The following is a 19,522-nucleotide window of genomic DNA, read 5'->3' on the forward strand; positions in this document are numbered from 1 at the left end:
GTCTGAGCTGAGCACCACTTCCTCCCTCCTGCCTGAGAGACACTGCTGTTCACCCTGAAACCTTTCTGCTGATGTCTAGCATCCAGACAGAGCTGGGCAACTCTTGAATTCCCACAAGATCCAGAGTAAAATGTTGCCAAGTGAACAAACAGATTCTGTGTAAATTCTGACTGTCAGGGTCTCACACTTTAATAAAAAAAATAAATTGTATCTGATTTTGTAAATATTCTCCCCATTGAATGCAAATACTCACTCGCTTTGGATGTCCAGATCTGAATTTTTCTTCAAGACTTCTCTGGTATTTTTCATCCATTCCAGCAGCCATCCCAGAGCTAGCTTCTTACAATTCAGAGTTTTTTAAACTGGGGAAAAGGAAAACGCACATACCCTTGAGGATTAAGAAGACAGCAACATCAGTGCATGGAAATATGAAGATCAAGAGAAAGGAGAGCTGGGAAAACAAAGTGTGCCTCTACAGCAGTGATGTTTTGTGCCACTTGGGAGAGTCAGACACGGAGGTAGGGTAGAGCACTGAGGATATATGTATGGATGGAGGGCAGTGTGTCCAGCTCCTGGTGTGCAAATCTAGACACACTGGTACTTAAATATGATTGGCTTTAACAGACTTGTAAGAAAACCCTAAGAAACCGCAGCATGGCTTCTTTCTAAAGAACAGACATTTGCTGAGGTGTAGTTGCCCAAGATGCTCTGATTTCCCACATTGCTGTGCACAGTCTACTAGCCAGTGGTGGCTGCGCATTGGTAAAACATGGAAATAAATTGCTTAGCACTAGAAAATACTGGAGAGTGAAAATTTAAGCACATTTTGACTTATAATGAATCATTACCTAGATAGGCAGTAGCCACATTAAGAGTAATACAAATGAGACAGAAAACTAGATCTCATTGAGAATTTTTTTCTTTTTACAAGTTCACTCACTGTTGCTTTAACCAGCAATGCTGGTGCAGCAAGAGGATTTCTAATCAGTCACTATTGCATGATTGTTTCATTTTAATAGATATGATCAATACCACTGCTCCTCCTTTAAATGCTAATGAACACTTTTAATACAACAGATGTGGACAGACAGTACACTGCAGATTAAAATGAGGCACAGCATTAAATTGCTTACAAATAGCAGAGGAGTCTTTCTGGACACCTTGACCATCAACCACAGGCAGTTGATAAATCTTGAATTACCACCACCAGCCCAGTGTCTGCTGGGCAGGCTCTAGTCTTCAGGTTTGTACAACTAGACCACCATCCTCATCACCCTGGAAGAGACATGTACTCTCCCAAACTCTTGCAAATTCTTTCTAGGATTTATGAAGACCCAACTGTGAAACAAGACCTTGCTTCCTGAGATGCATATCCAAATGCTAATAACACGAGCACATTTCTAGCAAGTGCTTTCAGGTGCAGTTACTATCATCTGGAATCTTCAGCCCTTTCCCGTCATGGCAAGTACTGTTAGGGAAGGGTTCCCAACCTAGACAAAATGTCAGTTTCCTGCTAAGTTGTGATAGAGAAACGTTCAGTGGGGGACTGTCCACATCCCCCAAATTAGTTGTCATGTTCAGTGAGCCGGGGCAGAAACTGGGTTACTAACTAGTTTTCAACCAGTTTAAAGCCACAAGAAAGCTGCAAGCTTTGTTATCACAGAGCTTCACATGCAGCCCCATTCACTTCCAGGTAAAGCTTCTTACTAGTTTTTCTGTTCCTAACTGTTGTCAGAGGAACAGGTCCTTAAGTGACAGAGATCCAATTCCTGACACCTGGTATCAGTTGTGTCTTGCTCCATTGGTTTTGGTGGACCCTATCCTGAACGAATGAAACGTGAGTCCCAGTTCACAGAGTTTCCCAGTAGCTACCAGAGTGAAATGGAGCTGGTGGGAATCAGAGGGAGGAGAGCTCCAGGAATGGCCTTAGTGTGGAGCAGGGAATTTACACATTCTTTTGAATGTCTAGTGCTGGGGCTACGGTGATGGGAGTCATCAAGGGGGTGACATGCCACCAGCTCCTCCTGCATCGCTCACAACTGTGTGCCAGCAAGAGCTGCTTGGTATAGGTGGTATGCAGCACCTTGTTCAGAAACATGTCTAATTTAGAGTTTCTTGGCTTTCAGAGGGTACCTTGCATTTCTTTGGGTTCAAGTTCCTTTATCTGTTTCTTCCTTTTTTTTTTTTCTTGTCCTCTTGCGTCTTGGGAAACCCTAACTTTCTTTTTTTTTTTTTAATTTTTAATTGTGTCAAATCAACTTGGAGTGAAAAGGCCAAGAAGAAACTTTCTGACGACAAGCGAGTCTACAGCTGTGTCTTTGTTCTCAGTAGAGCTAAAGACCACATTAATCAGAAACTTTGCTGACCCTGTCTTTACTACCTGTAGACTGAAAGACAAAAGTGATACAGTCTGGTCACATTTTAAAAATCAATTAAAAGATGCCTGCTGCCCAGGATAAACATTATCATGTTCCTCCATGAGGTTAGATGTAACTATAATAAAAGCAATGTCTTTTTCTCTCTCTATTTTTACTTTTTTCCCCAAAAAGAATAAAGCCTGGTTTTTGTTTCGCCTTTTGATTACGGCAAGCAGAGTGTTCTCAGTGGTGTCAGGTAGTTGGTGTCAGGGCTTTTAGTAAAAAGCAAAGAGAGAAATTCCTGAGAGAGGATGGCAAGCTGTAAGTGGAGAAGTGAAGCTACTAGAGTGGACCTGAAGAAAAAACCGTGTGTTCCTGGTTTTTTTCAGACTATGCTGGTCTGATAAAAATACTACCTCTTCTTACAGCCCTGGTAGAAGCAGATTGAACAGTGGGTGAAGAGACTCCACTCAGAGCTGGACCCAGCATCTGGAGACAGAAGTGAGGTGAGATGTAGCAGCACAACTCCTCCCGTAAGGATGAAACAAAGAGCCTTTCATTGTGGCACCTGGCTGTGCCTTACTGATTTTATTATTGAAATATTAAGCGAATCAGTGGATATCCAGTCAGCTGAGAACAAGAGCAGCCGAATGGTAGGGAGAAAATCAAATGAAATCCTTCGGTGCTGACTGTGCCAGGAGTCAAGGCAGATGGCTCTCCCCTTCCACTGGCAGGCCCTGGGCTGTGCCAGCCAGCGAGGGAGGTGGCGTCCTGGTTTCCATGCGGCTGAACATTCAGTTAAATAAAGGGGAAACTTCCTTCCTCAGAACGTCCTCCGTCCCCGCCAGCTCCCCCTGGGCCTCTCCTTCCCCAGCTTGCCACCAGTCTGCCTGTGTGGCTTCTTCACGTGCTGCACCTTTATCCACCCCCCTTCGCTGACTCTGCTCTCCCCTTCGCCCCTCGTGGGCTCACTTTCATCCTGGGGGGGCATGCCTGGGATGGCCTTGGGCTGGGGGGAGCTGCGGGGGTGCCTGCGCTGCAGGGAGGCTGGGGGCTCCACTGGCGAGGAAGTCCTCCAGGCTCTTCCCGAGTGCCGAGGGGGCACCGGGGAGCTGGTCCCACTGCGCCGCCCATCTGAGGAGCTGCGGGAGTTAGCGCTGTGCGAGGCGTTTCTGCCTTTGCCGGCAGACCTGTCCCTCTCCGAAGCGGTGTCAGAGGCTGTGCTGGAGGTGCTGCTGCCTTTTGAGTTCAGGTGCAGATTTGAGAGGTTTCTCATCAAACCGTGTGAGAGGGGAGAGGAGTTTCTGGAGTGGGTGATGGACGTGAACTGGTAACTGACGGGAGCGCGTGTCCTCCTTACGGCAGCAGCGTAGGAGTCCTGGCTGCGAAGGTAGGGCAGGTAGTGGGTGACGGTGGTCGGGCTGTGGGGGTGGCCGTGCTGGTGAGAAATGGCTTTTGCTATTTGGTGCATCCGTAGGGTCTGCATCCACTGGCTGTCGATGCCTGGCAGGGAAATGGAGACAGAGTCAGCTCTCTGTGAATTGACGGAAAACTGCTCTCTGGTTGACTGAAAATGTGAGGTTAGGTACCACGGTTTCTCTTGGAAGAACCTCAACATATCTCAAACCACCCTTTCTCTTCCCAACCCTACTCAAACCTAGGACTATTTGCTGCATTAGCAAATATAAATGGTTCAACATTAGCAAATAGTGATCCAAATATTTCTGATGCCAGTGCAGATTATGGAGCTTAGACTACAAGACACTTACTGAACAAACCATTCAGGTAGGTTCCACTCTGAAATGCCTCTCTGTTTTTAACCAAACCTGGTTTAAAACATTTCCTGTGATGCTCTTGGCAGCCTGGGCAGATTTGTCCACAGCTTTTATTTCAAAAGAGCCTGGAGACTTCCAGAGCAGGCATGAAGTGGGCACCCCAAGGTGCCGGCACAACTGCAGCATCGCCCTCCACATGCACCTCTCCCAGCTGGCATGGTCACAGCCTTCACAGCCCAGCACAGAGGTGGCACAGACTCTGGTGCAAATCCCCGCTGTGGCAGTGACACTCACCTCCTCTTGCTACATACCACAACAACCAGAGTCACTTGAGTTGTTATTATTACTACAAATTCAGAAATCAATACACTTTGCATGCTGCAGATACTGAGTCTAAGCACCAGCTACACCATTCCATCCAGCTTCATGCAGAAAATCAACTCTGTATTTGGAAAAGCCGGTGAGGCAGCAGGTTTTAGCCAGGACAACTCAGACGGTGCTTAACTGTGATTTGATTCAGGGTATCACAGCTCCCTCACATCTACTGTCACAGCTCCAGGGTCATTACAAAAGTTGTAGCTCCCAGGGATAAGACTGAAGCATTTCTGAAAGTCAGTCTTGCAGTTTGCATGAAAGCCTATACCAAATACAATAGTTATAAATTTCCCATTTGAACTGCAAGCACGGCCCGGTTTGCTATTTTATGGTTGCAGCAGAGACCAGGAATTCCTTTTATCTGAGGCTACAGCTCTGGCCAGAAACCCATGGGAAGCAGCTTAAATAATTTTGCTCTAGAGAGATTTAAGTGGTTTGTTCTCAAAGATTGCTAATACCATTCAACAGGAAAGCTTGACTCTGCCAGCTTGAAGCAGCATAAACACAATCAAAATCTTATTATCTTCAGCAGAGGACCCCAGCTCCTCTCTCCAGCCTTTTGATGGTTTTCCAGGGAAAGACTCCCTATCCTGTGGGCCTTCTGCTTCTTGCTGCAACGCTGCGTCAGCTGCGGGGAGTTTTGCGGGACATGGGTAGCGGCTCTGTCCTTGCTCATATTAAGATGTAATGGATGATCTCTACCATTCCTCATTTCCTCAGACTTTGCTTGAATCCCAAGAGATGTAAATCACTTCAACTTAATGTCAAATATGTCAAATGGAAAGTGTCTTTACTGTCAAAGTGCAAGTGTGACACCACCACAGCAGACAGCTCTGGCTGCACTGGGAGATGAACCTCCTTTCATGGAAAGACAAATGGGAATTGCTTTCTCTGCTTCTCAACCTCCTTGAAAGTTAAGGGTTCAAAAGAAACACGTATCCTGAAATGTACTTTCTAGACACCATTTCCTTTACCACTCCCCTGTGCCTTGCTACCAAGTCTGTGAATGTAAAACACAGACCTCATAAAGCTGGACGCAGCAGGCTCAGGACTTGAATATGGGTCTCTGTTGTCAGCTCAGGTGGCCACCACGTACTCTGCAGGACCAGCGTGGATGCTCTCCTAAATGAGGCACTCCCTTCAGCACCTTCAGGCTATTCAGTCCCTGCTCCTTATGGCCAGCTGCGGTCACCAGCCCAGGGACCAGCTGCCCAGCAGGGACCTCCCAGTGTGCACTGTGGAGCTGCCTCTCACCTCTTATGGGCTGGGTCTCCTCCCTCATATGGTCTCTGAACCACCACCTCTTTGCACTGAATTACACATTCAATGTTGCAACCTACAGAGACAGTACCTTCATGGCTGGTTATTTGAACCTCTTAGGTATTACCCTTACTTTTGTGCTTGGGTTTGGTAGTGTTTTAAACCTAGGTTAGGTGACCCGGTAAAGAAGACAGGCCAAAAAGTTTGCTAGAGCTGAGGCACAGCTTTCACACTGGCTGGTAACCCACCTCCTCTGAACTGAGCCTGTTCATGTGGGAGCTGACAAAACATTAGTGTCTTCATGTAACTCCTCCATGTGCCAGAGGGACAGACAAGCTGTCCCACAGCTTACCACACAAAAATGAAATCATCTCGGCTTACTGTGGCAGACCTTGCCCACGAAGATACAACACTGCACTTTGGTATGGCTGTATGGCTGATCAGGCTCAGTACCCTCCTTCATTGGAGCTAATCTGCAGTGAAGATGTATCTTTTAGGACATGCTCTAGGCTACAGAACACAGTTGTTCCACAAATGCTTAGAATCATAGAATCATAGAATAACCAGGTTGGAAGAGACCCACCGGATCATCGAGTCCAACCATTCCTATCAAACACTAAACCATGCCCCTCAGCACCTTGTCCACCCGTGCCTTAAACACCTCCAGGGAAGGTGACTCAACCACCTCCCTGGGCAGCCTCTGCCAGTGCCCAACGACCCTTTCTGTGAAAAATTTTTTCCTAATGTCCAGCCTAACCCCCCCCAGGGGAGCTTGAGGCCATTTCCTCTTGTTCTGTCCCCTGTCACTTGGAAGAAGAGGCCAGCACCCTCCTCTCTACAACCTCCTTTCAGGTAGTTGTAGAGAGCAATGAGGTCTCCCCTCAGCCTCCTCTTCTCCATTAGGAATCAGAGCACCCATTTTAGATGTGCCTGTAGTCTAATCCCAGCACCTCTCAATTTATAGGGCTGCTTTCTACATTTGGCAATTGTGCTACGTAATCAGAGAAGTTCACTCTCCACTACTGGTATCTTCTTCCAGCTCCTGCACTGTCCCTCAGCTGTCTCAACCCAAAGATTTGCAACTAATCACTATGAACTGCTCTCAGCATGCTTCTTACAGGAGCCTACAGGTCATCCTCCTTAAATCACATAGTGATATAGAACACATTACTACCCAAAGTTTAGCCTTTAAGCTAAGTAAGACATGCCAGGGTGCTCCTGCCTGCATCTACAAATACATCACAGGGACGACAATGCCAGCTGATGCTGCAAGACGATGCCCTGTTGCTGGAACAGAATAATGGCATTGACTTTTTGCTGTTCTCCTCGTATACCGCTTGCCCACGTCTGGAATAAAGTTTGTGTGTACTGACTTACTTGAGTCGGATCTGCTCCGCGAATTCCCCTCCGAGTTAGGGAGCGAGGTCTGTATCATAAGCTGTACTGTCTCAACCTCATCCTGTGCTTTCACCTTGCTCCAGCAGACAGCTTGGATGTGCTTGGTGCTTTTGGGAGCTCTTACATCGCTCTGCTCAGGAAGGACACAACACGCATGAGGACATAATGTACACGAGGACACAGCACCACACAACCCACCAGGCTCTCCTATAAGGGAATTTCCACTAGTGCCTGGGCAGCAGCAGCGTTTTCAATGTAGAGTCTGTTTTGAAAAACCACTTCACCAGTTCTCAAGTATTTTTAGACTCTAGATAATTTTGGCTTGTATTTTGTGATTATGCTAAAAATGTGGTAGTGAATAACTGTTTGAATTCATGTACCACATGGAGGAAAGATCTGAAGGCCTTCCTCTACAAACAGAAAACCATGTTTTACTAGTTATATTAACGTGAGCGTCAAATGGGTAGTGCTTTCTGCAAAAAGATGTAGGACTGAGCTGGTATTTTTGCAGGGGGACACTCCACAAAACTTTCCTGGAGTATCAAGCTCTTCAATTTCCTGTTAAAGGCCTGTGATTCCTGTGAGAAAGTTCAGGCTGAAAGAAACTACTGTTCTTAATTTCTGAGACAAGCAAGCAAGGTACAGGATCTCCTTGTCTCTCCATCATTGCTTGAATCCTTCCTCAGGACACAGATGGAATCTCAATTATTAGCCTCCTTGTGACACATAGCATCGTTCATTATAAAAACACTTTTATAATTAACTGCAAGGTCTTTTTACAAAGGCTAATTTCTATCGCATTGTCTTGTCTTGCAGGTTTTATTTTATCTTATTTTAGTTTTGACTTCTCATTTTCTTTCTTCTCCTGTTGCTTCTCAGCTCTCTTAATTAGCACTTCATTGAAAAGGTAAAAAACACAGGCTCTTCAAGCAATGCAAGCAACATTGACCATTACACTTCAAGCAAAATGAGTTGTCGCCCTTGACAAAAAAAAAGGTGTCCCAGGCAGCAGTCTGAGGATATTGTCTCTGTAAACCTCATTCAGCTATTGCACTGAACTTTAAATTTTACAATTAATTACAGGCTGCTGAGGCTTGATTATAGGATATAACAAAGTCAGAGGATGCTGTTTCCACACCTCCCATGTAGGTTTTATCATGGATAAACAATTTTTTTATTTTGTTTCTTAGAGCTTACCTCATACGTAACAACACATTCTACAGACTGGTGTTCTTCTATCCCCACAATCCATTTCTCCATTACAAACGGTGGCTGAAAAAAGCATAGTGAGAGTTTTATAAGATGCTTTTCATCTCCTGACTTGTTTCTGAAATACCCCAAAGATATTTTCAACATTTGCTTTTTTTCTTCCATATCCATATTGTTAACATCTACACTTTTCTTAAAATCTTAAGAGACAAAGCAATATATTTTGGAATGATTCACTTCTTGTTTACAAAAGGAAACTGAGCAGACAGTTCTATAAATAACAGGCAGCAGGTAAGAAAACATGTCATGTTTTCTCGTAGGCAGAAACCTTTTCATTTTTATGTATGTACAGGTTTTTTTTGCTAGACTTAGAAAGGGCAGCAAGAACAAAATCTAGAAATTCTAGCGGCTATTTCCTAACAGATATAAAAATGTTCTAGTGTGTGAAATGTTAATGTTATTGTATCTGGTTATTAGTTTATCTGATTTTAAACTTTTTTAAGGAAAAAATTAAAATGTCCAAGGTGAAAATTAAACAGAAAACTATTTTACAAAATAATAATAACAGTAATTTAAAAAATCACAAGCGTTGTTCCAGAAATTGCTATCCATAAAAATAGCATGATTTAAATACGAGAATCCTTTTTGGCAAATACTCATATTTTCACATTTTCCTTAGAATTCTGACTGTTGAGAATCTGATTTTCAGTTTTTCCTTTAGAAAAACATAGCCTGCAGTTTCCCCAAAAATTTCACCATTAAAAGCATTCAGGAGTTTGGCATTTTTTATCAGTGCATATTAGAGCTGCATTCTAATTGGCAATCAAGCCATATATTTTTTTAATTAGAAATCTATTTAGTTACCTATTATCAAGTTGAGCATATTAATAAAAATGCATAAATAACAGCAAACAATGCCCTCTGCATTAACAAAGCTTCTGTTGCTTACAGTAAAAGCAGTATCAATGCAGGTTAGTAAATATATACAGTCAGGTTCTGAAATAAGGTAAAATGCCCAGTGACACTGAATTGCAGATGTTCAGTGCTGTACTGTCTGCTGATAGGTTTCAGTGTTTGCAACCCATCCTTGCATGAAAGAGGGAGTTTTAGAACCATGTAAAAGTTCTAAAACCATCTCAAAAACAAAAACAAAAAAAAAAAGAAAGAGGAAAAAACCCAACCCAGATAAATCACATCAAGTTTCAAATTGGAACATTTAAATCACTTTCTTCTCTTGAAAAGGAAGGTAATTTTTTGAACATTCTTTTCTTCAAAATCCTCTTTCAGAGGATATAACATGAAATTAAAACAAGAAAATATAAACTAGTTCCTTCTTTTATTTTTCTATTGTTAACATTATTGTCAGCTTAAAAGAGAACCAAAATATCTAACTCCTATTATGATACAAATCTGTTTAAAATGTGCATTTTATTTAAAAGCTGTCAAGAGGCGCAGCTTCCACAAGCACAAAAGTCGACTGCTGTGGTATTTTAATGTCTTTGTTTGAGATCTGTGAATTCGTGAAAGCTTTAAGGCTGTAAATACCTTTGTCATCTTTAAAATCTCTACATCAGGTAGGTTAGTGTTGAATGTCACATCTTTTATGTAGGTTATTGCAATTTCATCCCCGTCCATCTCCATGTACATTTTCCATTTACAATCCTATGAATAATAATAAAAAAATGCTGGATTGTTAGAATAAAAAAAAAGGAAAAGAAAGAAAGAAGCAAAACTGAAAGCCAAAACAACCCAAACCCTAATCCTCAATATAGGAGGGGGGGGGGTATAACCCAGTGACAAAGGAACATGTATGTATTTTAGGGTATGCACATTTTCCAGTAAAAGTGTTTATAAGGGAAAATCCTCAAGTTCTCTCGTTTGCTCTCCTCTTAGTTTGACAGGTCTGGATGTCTTCAGAGGTGTGGATCTCCCTGATGGGCTCCAGGAGAAACATGGCATTCACCCACCCAGAGAGCCAGCCTGTTTGAGCGGGCAGCGCAGGAGCTCTGCACATCCATGTGGCAGTGGAGGCGCAGGGCAGCGGTGGGAGCTGCCGCCCAGGGTCACAGCCAGTGCTGGCAGCCAGCCCAAGGACATCTTCCCAGTGAACCTAGGAACAAATGCTCAGCTGGTCTGTGAAACACTGTCAAGACAGTCGCTAAAATAATGGGCAAGACGATGAGCTGGTTATTAGAGCTCCATTATTTCAGATACTGAGCACCCAGCGACACACTGAGCATCCTAAGCTTCGGCTTAACTCCAATTGCACTACTAATTAGAAGTAAACTCAGCTTAGAAAATAATTGCAGTGGGTCTAATAGACCAAAGCAATGAATGGTATCCTTAAATAAACCCATGATCTGAACTTGGGGCCAACATCCAACAATTAGCACAGGGCTGAGCCTACAAGAAGCTGATGGCTCTGGCAGCATCCTGCAGGATATCCCCCAGGGCTGAGTCCTGCGACCAGGGTTCACGCCTGTGGTCGGGGAAGCTCCCACTGGGGACTGAAGACTGCCTGACCCACGACGCAAACCAGACGTTTGCTGTTGTGCCTGGCAGGTGCTTTGGGGATTAGATACTGCCCAGTGCCCTGACCTCCTCCAAAATTCAGTACCCCTGAAGGGCAACAGGGCTGCAGTGAAGTAGAGCGTCTTCACCTCTATGCAGGAAGTAGGGACTCTGTCCTCAGAAGCAGGAGCCCCTCCAGACCTGCCAGGGATTCAGGAAGGACTGTCCCGTCCACATGCTGCTGGCCAGGCAAACACAGTCTCAGTATTTGCAGGAGGCAGCCGTCTTCTCAGTTCTGCTCAGAAAATGCAAAAACTTTCAATGGAGACACAGATGGCTGCTTAGGGCCAAGGGCTTGCATAAGCAGTCATTTGCACACACAAACGTACAGCAGCCTAAAAACTATCCATTCGCACATGCGATTATCTGCTAGTGTTTGCATGTGCATCTCTCATAAATGTAACGTAGGAGCTCAGCCCTCAGAAGTCTTTCAATCAGGCATTGAATTGGCAACTCCAAGATAAAAGAAAACTAGAGTATAATAATTTCTGAACTGCAACAACAAATTACGCTTATGAAAGCATTTGGCCCTGTATGTCCATCTGTCCGCATTGAAAGCTTCTGTGTTTTACAAGCAGAGTGTATGTATGAGTTGGTTTTCCCATCACCCCAGTGCAAGTTTGAGTGATGGGAACTGCGGTCTAGTGGTCAGGGTACCTGACTGAGACTCAGAGGCTTCCTGTGCAACAAACCTAAGGAGACAAAGTTACCCTCAGCCTCTGTTTGCTAATCATGGACTGCATCTGTTTGCCCATCCTTTTTCTGTCCTGCTGTTTTGGGTTGTGAGCTAACACAGGGTTACGCCTGTCTCTTTCCCAGATACAGTGCAATGCACCAGCCCTGATGCTGGCTTAGGATCTATGTAACTGAACAGCAAAGCGAGTTAGTTGTCTTTGACTTCGCTTCACCTCTTAAACCATGCTCCTCTCCCTGCCCACACACTCCTTGTTGCCAGATTTTTTGGAAGGACTTCCTAAATACATGCTAGCTTGATTCCCTATTGCAGATCAAACCCGAGGTTAGAGACAAGATGCTAAATGACATTTATAAGTTTTATAAGAACAGCTGACCCAATGAAAAAACCAAAACATTGACATAAAATACTATCCTGCAGTTAATTCAGCTCATCTCCTGCGATGAGACCAGTGCCAAGTACCCACGGTGCACCTTGTGCCAGGGCTCCTGTGCTTTCACAGTTCAGGGTTTTGTGCTGTTCACTTACATCTCCCTACAGACCAGATCTGATAAACATGACCTCATTTTAATAAACAACATAAATCAAATAACCACCTCTAAAGAAGTCTGACACACTGTGTAAATCCAGGGTTGGGCAGGCGGTGGGCACATGCCCGTGCCAAGCCCCTTCATGGATCTGCTGCGCATGCAGGAGCCCTCTCTGTGTGGTAACGAATCAGGCTGCCCCACGTAGCTGTGGATGCACGAGCACTGCACAAACACCGCCTTCCCCAGCTCTGAACTGCAGCTTCAGAGAACGAAATACACACTCCCGTCCTTCAAATCCAGCCTTGAAACCTTCAGTCCTCCTTGGAGACCTCTCCAGTCACACCACAGATACCAAATGGGCAAATTTCCACAGTAAAGGTATCCTCTCTGGTCACTCAAAACCACATGCCTTGTTTTACTTGGCAAGGTCTTCATTTTGCATTACTGCAAAATCATCTGTGGAAAGGGGAAGGACAAAAAGAGAGAGACAGAAAGACAGGGAAATAACCAGAGGAAAGAAAGGGAAGGAGAGGCTGGGAGAAAAAGAGAAAAGAGAGAAAAGACAGAGGCATTTAAGGAAGCAGGCAACTAAGCTAGCAGCTAGGTGACTTCTGAATCTCGGCACTTGGGAAATATCTAAGATAAGTAGATGGCTACTTATCTCACAAACTTGGTAACCATTTTGTTCAGCCACATAGTAAATAATGCAAGACTTGTGTGCTGCAAAAAAAGGGATGTATTTATCTGTTTTTCATTCAAGTTTATGGTTCTTATTTAGCAATGAATGGAGAGAGATGTGCAGCCACTTGAGCAAAAATTTGGCTAGAATATTTATGTCAGTTCTTTGATGAATTGGAGTCATAAGGTTTCTTGGAACAAGACTACATTTAGTGCCAGACTTATGTGGGAAAATAATTTGGAAATGGCTTGTTCCAAGTACCTGGTTGATAAGTATACTTACACAAGTCGTTCAACGCAATTTCCATGGACAACTTGTAATTCAAACATTAAAATATCTCCCAATACTTACCTGCTTGATTTTGATTTAAATAAAGCATTTAAGCTTTTTGTTTTTAAAAATGTGTCTGGTTTCAGAACTGGGAGGCACAACCAGTAAAACTTTGTGTGAAAAACACTTCTGAATTACACTTCGACAAAGCTATTAAATCAGCAGCCTCTGCAAATGACTGTAGAAAAGCAAAGCAAATCACACGCGTATTTTGAACCACTTCCCCTCAGCTTCAAAACAGAAAATAAGAACACTTTAAAAATTAACTCTCTGGCTTACTGCGGTGACAATACTCCTTTAACCCCATATGCACTACCGGCTTCAACAAAAACTGAAAGGGAAATGAAAAAGATCAAGCACAGGCTTTAAACAACAAACATGTCTCCTGCAACAACACCTTAAAACTCTCACCAGGGAGATACCTCATTTTCCAAGGAGGCCCAAATCCCGGATTTATTTTAAAATCAGTGGTTGCAATAATTTTTTTGCTTTTTTTAAGACTGAAGAAAAAATGGAAACAGCGTTGTAGCAGGCAACTAGATATTAGAAGAAAAGTGAGATGAAACAAATAGGAAAAAAATGTTGGTCATGCTGGTACTAAAAGTAGTAGAATGTTGATGATTTAGGTCCCCAGAAGCTCCTTTACATTCTTAGCTATTATCTATCTCAGCTGCTGAAACCTGCTGTTTTAAAGGCATTAGAGTTGAACATCTAGTGACAGCACTTGGGTTATTTATCATTATGTATCACCCTGCTACACTATATTTTATTATTCTGGATTTAAAGGAAGATAACACAATTATGGTTAATTTGCTTCTCTTCTTTATATATATAGTGTCATGACCCACCACGGCTTTGTCCCATGAGATATTTTTAACCAAAAAGAAATCCACAAGAAACTCTCCCTAAAAATTCCATTAATAACCTCTTGTAGCGTGTATAGGTTGCAGGGTCTGGAACTAAGAATGTTTTAATCTCTTCAGCAAAACAATGTCTCATAATGATGTACAGGACTATTGCTGCACTGATGAAGAATCATACATAATTCAGCACCTTTCACTTGGCACCACTGTGATATCCTCATTAGCAGTGGCTCACAGTGGCTGTCAGATGGTGTCCATGCGAATGCAGGCATTATATTGTCTTTGAGATGTGCAGCTGCTTCCATGACACTGCCAGTATATAAAAACATGACGCCAGTTTGTTTTATTTAGTGCTAAACCTTCCAGTTTGTAAAAACAAGGCTGACACAGAGCCTGACATGAGGCAGTGAAAATAATTAGCTCTCATTTTCTCAGCCTCCTATTTCCTTCTCCCCGCTGTGTTCTCTTTCCACTAAACCACCACATGTCAGTCGAAATGGGAGGCAATTAGTGGGCTCATTTCAGTCCCCACAACTGTGCTGAAAAGAAAGTATTTATGATGGCACAATGAACAGCTGAAAGATTAAATAACATTTGCCTTTTGAAAAGAAAATGACTTCTAGCTAAATGGGCAATTTTTGATTATTCTCAAACAAGCTTAGAGTAGTTGGTTTTTAAAATACAAGAAAGGAAAATGAGTCATTTTTAGGTGAAAGAATCAAATAAAACTTGACACAGTAATGCAAATAACTGATGTTTTATTGCAAAATATGTAAATGTGTTATACCCTTAACAATGGCTGGTGTCTCAGGTCAGGGCAGGCTGCTGCCAGCCAGGCTCCAGCAAGAGAAGGTGGCTCCACCACTGGTTTTGTTTCAGCTGTGCAGGCAGAAAAAAATGGGCAGAGGGGAGGCCTTCTGAGAGAGATAGTCTTAAAACGTACAGATAAAAAGTAAGTGAAAGAGGTATTTACGTTATCAGTTGCCTGAGTGCCTCCTCCAAAAGCTGGAGCCCTTACTCCTCCACGAGGCAACAGGCACTGGCTGGCTGGGGCTTTGCCTGTAGAAGCATGAGGCCTTTTTAACACCTACACAGACCACCCATCAGTACCAAAAATATCTGTCCCCCGACAGCATCTTCCTTTAACATCCATTGCTGTGAAACTCTGTGCTGCTAGAGAGGGGACCATAATGGTAAATAACCGGCACTGCTACATGCCGGGTAGCGGTGCCTCGAGAAGAACAGGCTGTAGCAGCTGAGAGGGAGGGCTCTGCGATAGCAGCAGTCCTGAGCCTTGCTCTTGTGCTTCCCAAGAGCTGCCCTTGCCATGTGATCAGAAGCAAATGGGGATTGCTGCAGCCGCAGGCATCATCATCTACATGAGCAGTCTGCTTGCAACAGTGGGATTGTACAGGTGGGAGCACAAAAACCACAAGTCCTTTCTCTGAAGGCTGCGTGGATGCCCTCCTGTGCTGCTAAGCCAGGCCAGTCCTCCAGCAGCACTTCCCGTGGGCTGCTTATGGGAACAACACGAAGGAGCTGGGCAGGCACCACATCCCCACCAACCACAGGGCAGTCAACAGAGGCTGTGCCTGCACACGGGGACTTGCAGCCCTGCAGGACATCAGCTCTGGGGACAAGGGTGAGCAGGAGCTTGGTAAAGGCATGGCAGAGCTGCTGGAAATGTCCAGCACGTGCCTCAGAACAAAGGCTCCTCTTGCAGACTTTTGTCTGGAGAGCAGATGTACCAAGGCTACAAGACCACTGAGAACCAGTCATTGCTTCTGCAGACATATAAGTGACCAAGGCTATGCGTGCGAGACACAAGTGGAAGGCAGCAAGTTAATTCGAGCTGGCCAAGGTATAAAAATAAAGCTTGAAATTAAAAAGTCTAGATCGAGTAAGCAAATAACTTAGCTGAAAAGTCTAAATGCCTTTTCAGAATTATGGAAAAGCTGATAATTTCTGATGGGAACCCCTGGCTCAGCACTGCCTACGCAAGGATTTTAAGAAGTGTTGGCTTGCGTTTGACCTCAGTTAAATATGGATGCCACAGCTGGAGCAATCCCAGTGGAGATGATGGAGTTATACCGACTCCACCACATGTAAAAACAATATGTGGCCCAGAAAAGCCTCTTTGAAAGAAAATACAAGGAGCTCAGATCACATGCACTAAAATTCTAATACCCTACAACTGATCCACTTTCCCAGTGGACTACATTAACTGGTTCTTAACGGTGCCGGTTATATTTAAATGTGGCTGTGGTTTTGTTTTACAGCTTCCTTCACAAAGTGTTTATCCCTTTACTGACTACTTAGAATAGGAGTAAATACACGAGAATGGCACACAAACACAGCTACTCTGATTCTTGCATTAACTGTCAGCCTTTAGTAGTGTAAGCTTTGTGATTTGTAATTAAAGAGGAAGTCTTTAGAAGATGAAGTTTTGAGATAAGATTAAATAATCCCATGTGAGAAGGTCAAGGTACTTGTAAGTACCTGGCAAAGAGTCAGATAAAACCTATTCCTCTGCAAGCTTTACTTATTTAAGTGAGTTAGAATACCTGCAAAACATGGGGAATATCTACGACTGAAAAGCTACAGAAGTGGTATTTTAAATTTTAGGCCTTGACCGTTGCTTTATTTTTTGCCATGTTTATAATGTAAGGAGTGCCTTCCACGGCAACTTAAACTGGTGATGCTACATCACATCTGTCTGAACTAGAAATTATTTTTAAGAAAGTAAAGAAAGAGTTTTTCAGTGTTGATCTAGGGGGAGGGTGGAGAGGAAGCAGCAGACATGGTCTCAGCTTGTAAAACTGCATTTCAGTTACAACAAATACAACAACTGTTTTGTCTGGTACTGCCTGCATTTTGTCAGCCCATGTTTCTCCACAGGAAGAGTTGGTCATGATGTCTCTCTGAAGTAGTCTTAATATTATGTTCACTTTTGCACTACACATTTAAATAATGGCATTAAAACATACCCCAGTTGGATATGCAAGCCTAGAAAATAATTCACACATATAGCAGATGGTTTTGAAGAGGTTCTTCTCTTTACCTTGTCAATGGAAGAGAGGTAACTGGGGAAAAATAAGGCAAAATGGTGACCCAACTTCAAGGCTTTGTGTTTGGATATAGGTCAGATTGTGCTACACTCAGTAAGAAATGAAAACACTCAAAGGCACGGTGAAATCTGCCCTTTTGAAGACCAAAAATAAAGAATGCATCAACAGGAGACAAAAAGACTGTGAACCATCCTTCTTACAGAGTTGGATGATTCATCAGTGCAGAGCTGACACAGCTCAGACACCTTTCCCTGATTGGGAAATTTTAATGAGCCACCTAGGAAAAGGAAGCCATTGAAAATTCCCTCTGCAGTTCTGCGAGTCAGCTCAAGCCACAATTGCCAGGGTTTGTGTTTTTACCCTCTTTGGTGTCTTGGAGTTAATTGGTGTCTCCCCCCCCTTTTTTTAATTTATGGGAAAAAATCATTTAAAATGTCTAAATCTATAACCTTTCAGCTCAGTGGGAATTGTGTACAGAAAGGTCATTAAAGGAAGTGAATGGAAGTAACCACATAACTCGAACTATAAGAGTTGGAAAAGAAACCTCGAAAAACCGGGTTAGCTTAGCAGCTCTCACTCCTGATGCATTCAGAGAGCACAAAGGTCAACTGAGCTTTCATCACCTCCAAAGATGCAGCTAAAAAGGGAAGGAAACTGTAATGAAATGACTGCATCTGTCGGCTGGTGGAAACCAACATAAACCCACTAGAAGATGCAGTTTAAATTAGCTAACAAATCTGAGGCTGGCAAAGTCACGTAGTGGGTAGTCAATGTTTCATTCAGTGTACAGACAAGGATGAACATTCAAATGCCATCCTGAGGCGTATTCATCAAGATCATTGCTAAAAGGCAGTGCCAGCTCTTAAGGCCCTTAACTTTCTGTGATGCTCCTGCCTGCTTATGGAGAAAGCATTCTGCCTGTGCTGGCAGGGCTTGGTGTAGTGCCAGGGAGAGGACACCTGTGCCTCAAGAAACTATCTTCACACCTGAGAAACTGCTGTACTTTGACCAGCCAAATACATCTGAACTAATCTGCACCCCTCAAATAGCTTCAGGTCCATCCACCTGTGGCACTGTGGTACGTCATGCCGCGCACTGAAGCTGCACCCACTAGTGCTTTAGTTTGGATCAGGAGCGTGCTTTTGTCCCATGTCTGCCCTGTCCCATGCTTTGGTGAAGCCACCTGCAAGCACATGGACCAGCTTGTTTCCAGGTGCAACTTCACCTGTAGATGCACTACAAGAACTAATGGGAACTCAGCCCAGGAGACCAGTGCAGAGCTGGCCTGGGGAAAAAAACTCCCAGTGTGACCTGTTCCCCTGTACAGAGCGCCCTTCCTGCTACATTGCACCAACTCCCAGCTGAGCCTTATAATCTTCCTTGATGTACACAGGTCTAGTAGTCTACACATAACCTGAGGAACACATTTCTCAACTCATAACCCAGATTAAAAGCTTACTGCCTCTTTTTTCTCATGGCTAAAACAGAAGAAATGCTTCTTAGCTAGGCAGCCAGTTACAGGGACTGATTAGGGTAAAGTTTCTTTGAGAAATTTATTTTTAAACTGATACAGGCCAGCTTTTTAGCTACAGAGATGGTGGAAGGTACGATCCCAAGTGTTTCTGCTGACCCAGTTTTACAGGAACAGGCACCACTATCTTATAAAAATGGCACAATAAAGAAGTTTAAACCCTTCAATCCTCATTTACCCAGTATCTCAAATTAATTTTGGAACAAATCTGGATGGCAGCAGTAGTTGGCTTAAAGCAGCCTCTAGGGGAGCCAGAAGATTGTATCCATGGATTTTCAAAGCAGCAAGCTAGTCATATTTTCTGTATTGTATGCACAACACCAATCTTTGTTAGCATTATATCAAATGTAAGTTACCTTGCTCACATTGGCCTTAGTATCCTGCCCAAAAGCTCAGTCGATCTACTCCTTCCAGCCCACTTTTTAAAACTTGTGAAACTACACCACCTTTAAAGGCAGGTATGAGTTATTAAGCAGAGCTCGGACAGAAGTTTCCAGCCCAGATAAACTCAGGTGACAGAAGGTGCGTTCCCTAGAACAGTATCAGGGACATACGCGCTGTGGTGGTGTGGATGCCAGGGAAGGCAGGCCTGGCACGCACTCATGGCTGCAGAGGGAAAGACTTTCTTAGGAAGGGGCCCAACTGGGCACATAACAGAGAGGACCAATTAGAAGGTCATGGGAAAGGAAGGATGAGAAAGAAAAAGGGTTCTCTATTGGCACATTCAAAACCTACAAAAGCTACACAGGTCTGTTGAACTAGCCTTGTCCTCTTGTAATAATTCAGCACCTGTCCTACAGACTTTGGCATGCTGTCTTATTTGCAGATTTTGCCATCACAGCTAAAATATCTCCTTGTTCTCAAACTTAATAGCCGTTAGTG

General features: G+C 43.6%; 1 protein-coding gene across 6 annotated transcripts in view; it reads right to left on the reverse strand.

Annotated features, from left to right (window-relative positions):
- Positions 1–2,940: 2,940 nt before the first annotated feature.
- The window catches only part of MAP3K20 (mitogen-activated protein kinase kinase kinase 20), an 89,319-nt gene continuing 72,737 nt past the window's right edge, over positions 2,941–19,522 (reverse strand). For 5 of the 6 annotated variants that reach the window (XM_069861108.1, XM_069861110.1, XM_069861109.1 and 2 more), the window contains 4 exons: positions 9,920–10,036; positions 8,363–8,437; positions 7,145–7,295; positions 2,941–3,860 (listed from right to left, as the gene is read on the reverse strand). In XM_069861108.1, coding sequence (XP_069717209.1) covers positions 3,181–3,860; positions 7,145–7,295; positions 8,363–8,437; positions 9,920–10,036 — 1,023 coding nt within the window. In that variant the 3' untranslated portion in view covers positions 2,941–3,180. Of the gene's footprint in view, positions 3,861–7,144; positions 7,296–8,362; positions 8,438–9,919; positions 10,037–11,159; positions 11,181–19,522 lie in introns of those variants that run through there. The other variant, XM_069861112.1, reaches the window with a different exon arrangement.

This window comes from Phaenicophaeus curvirostris, chromosome 7, assembly GCF_032191515.1.
Source record: "Phaenicophaeus curvirostris isolate KB17595 chromosome 7, BPBGC_Pcur_1.0, whole genome shotgun sequence".
Taxonomy (NCBI): domain Eukaryota; kingdom Metazoa; phylum Chordata; class Aves; order Cuculiformes; family Cuculidae; genus Phaenicophaeus; species Phaenicophaeus curvirostris.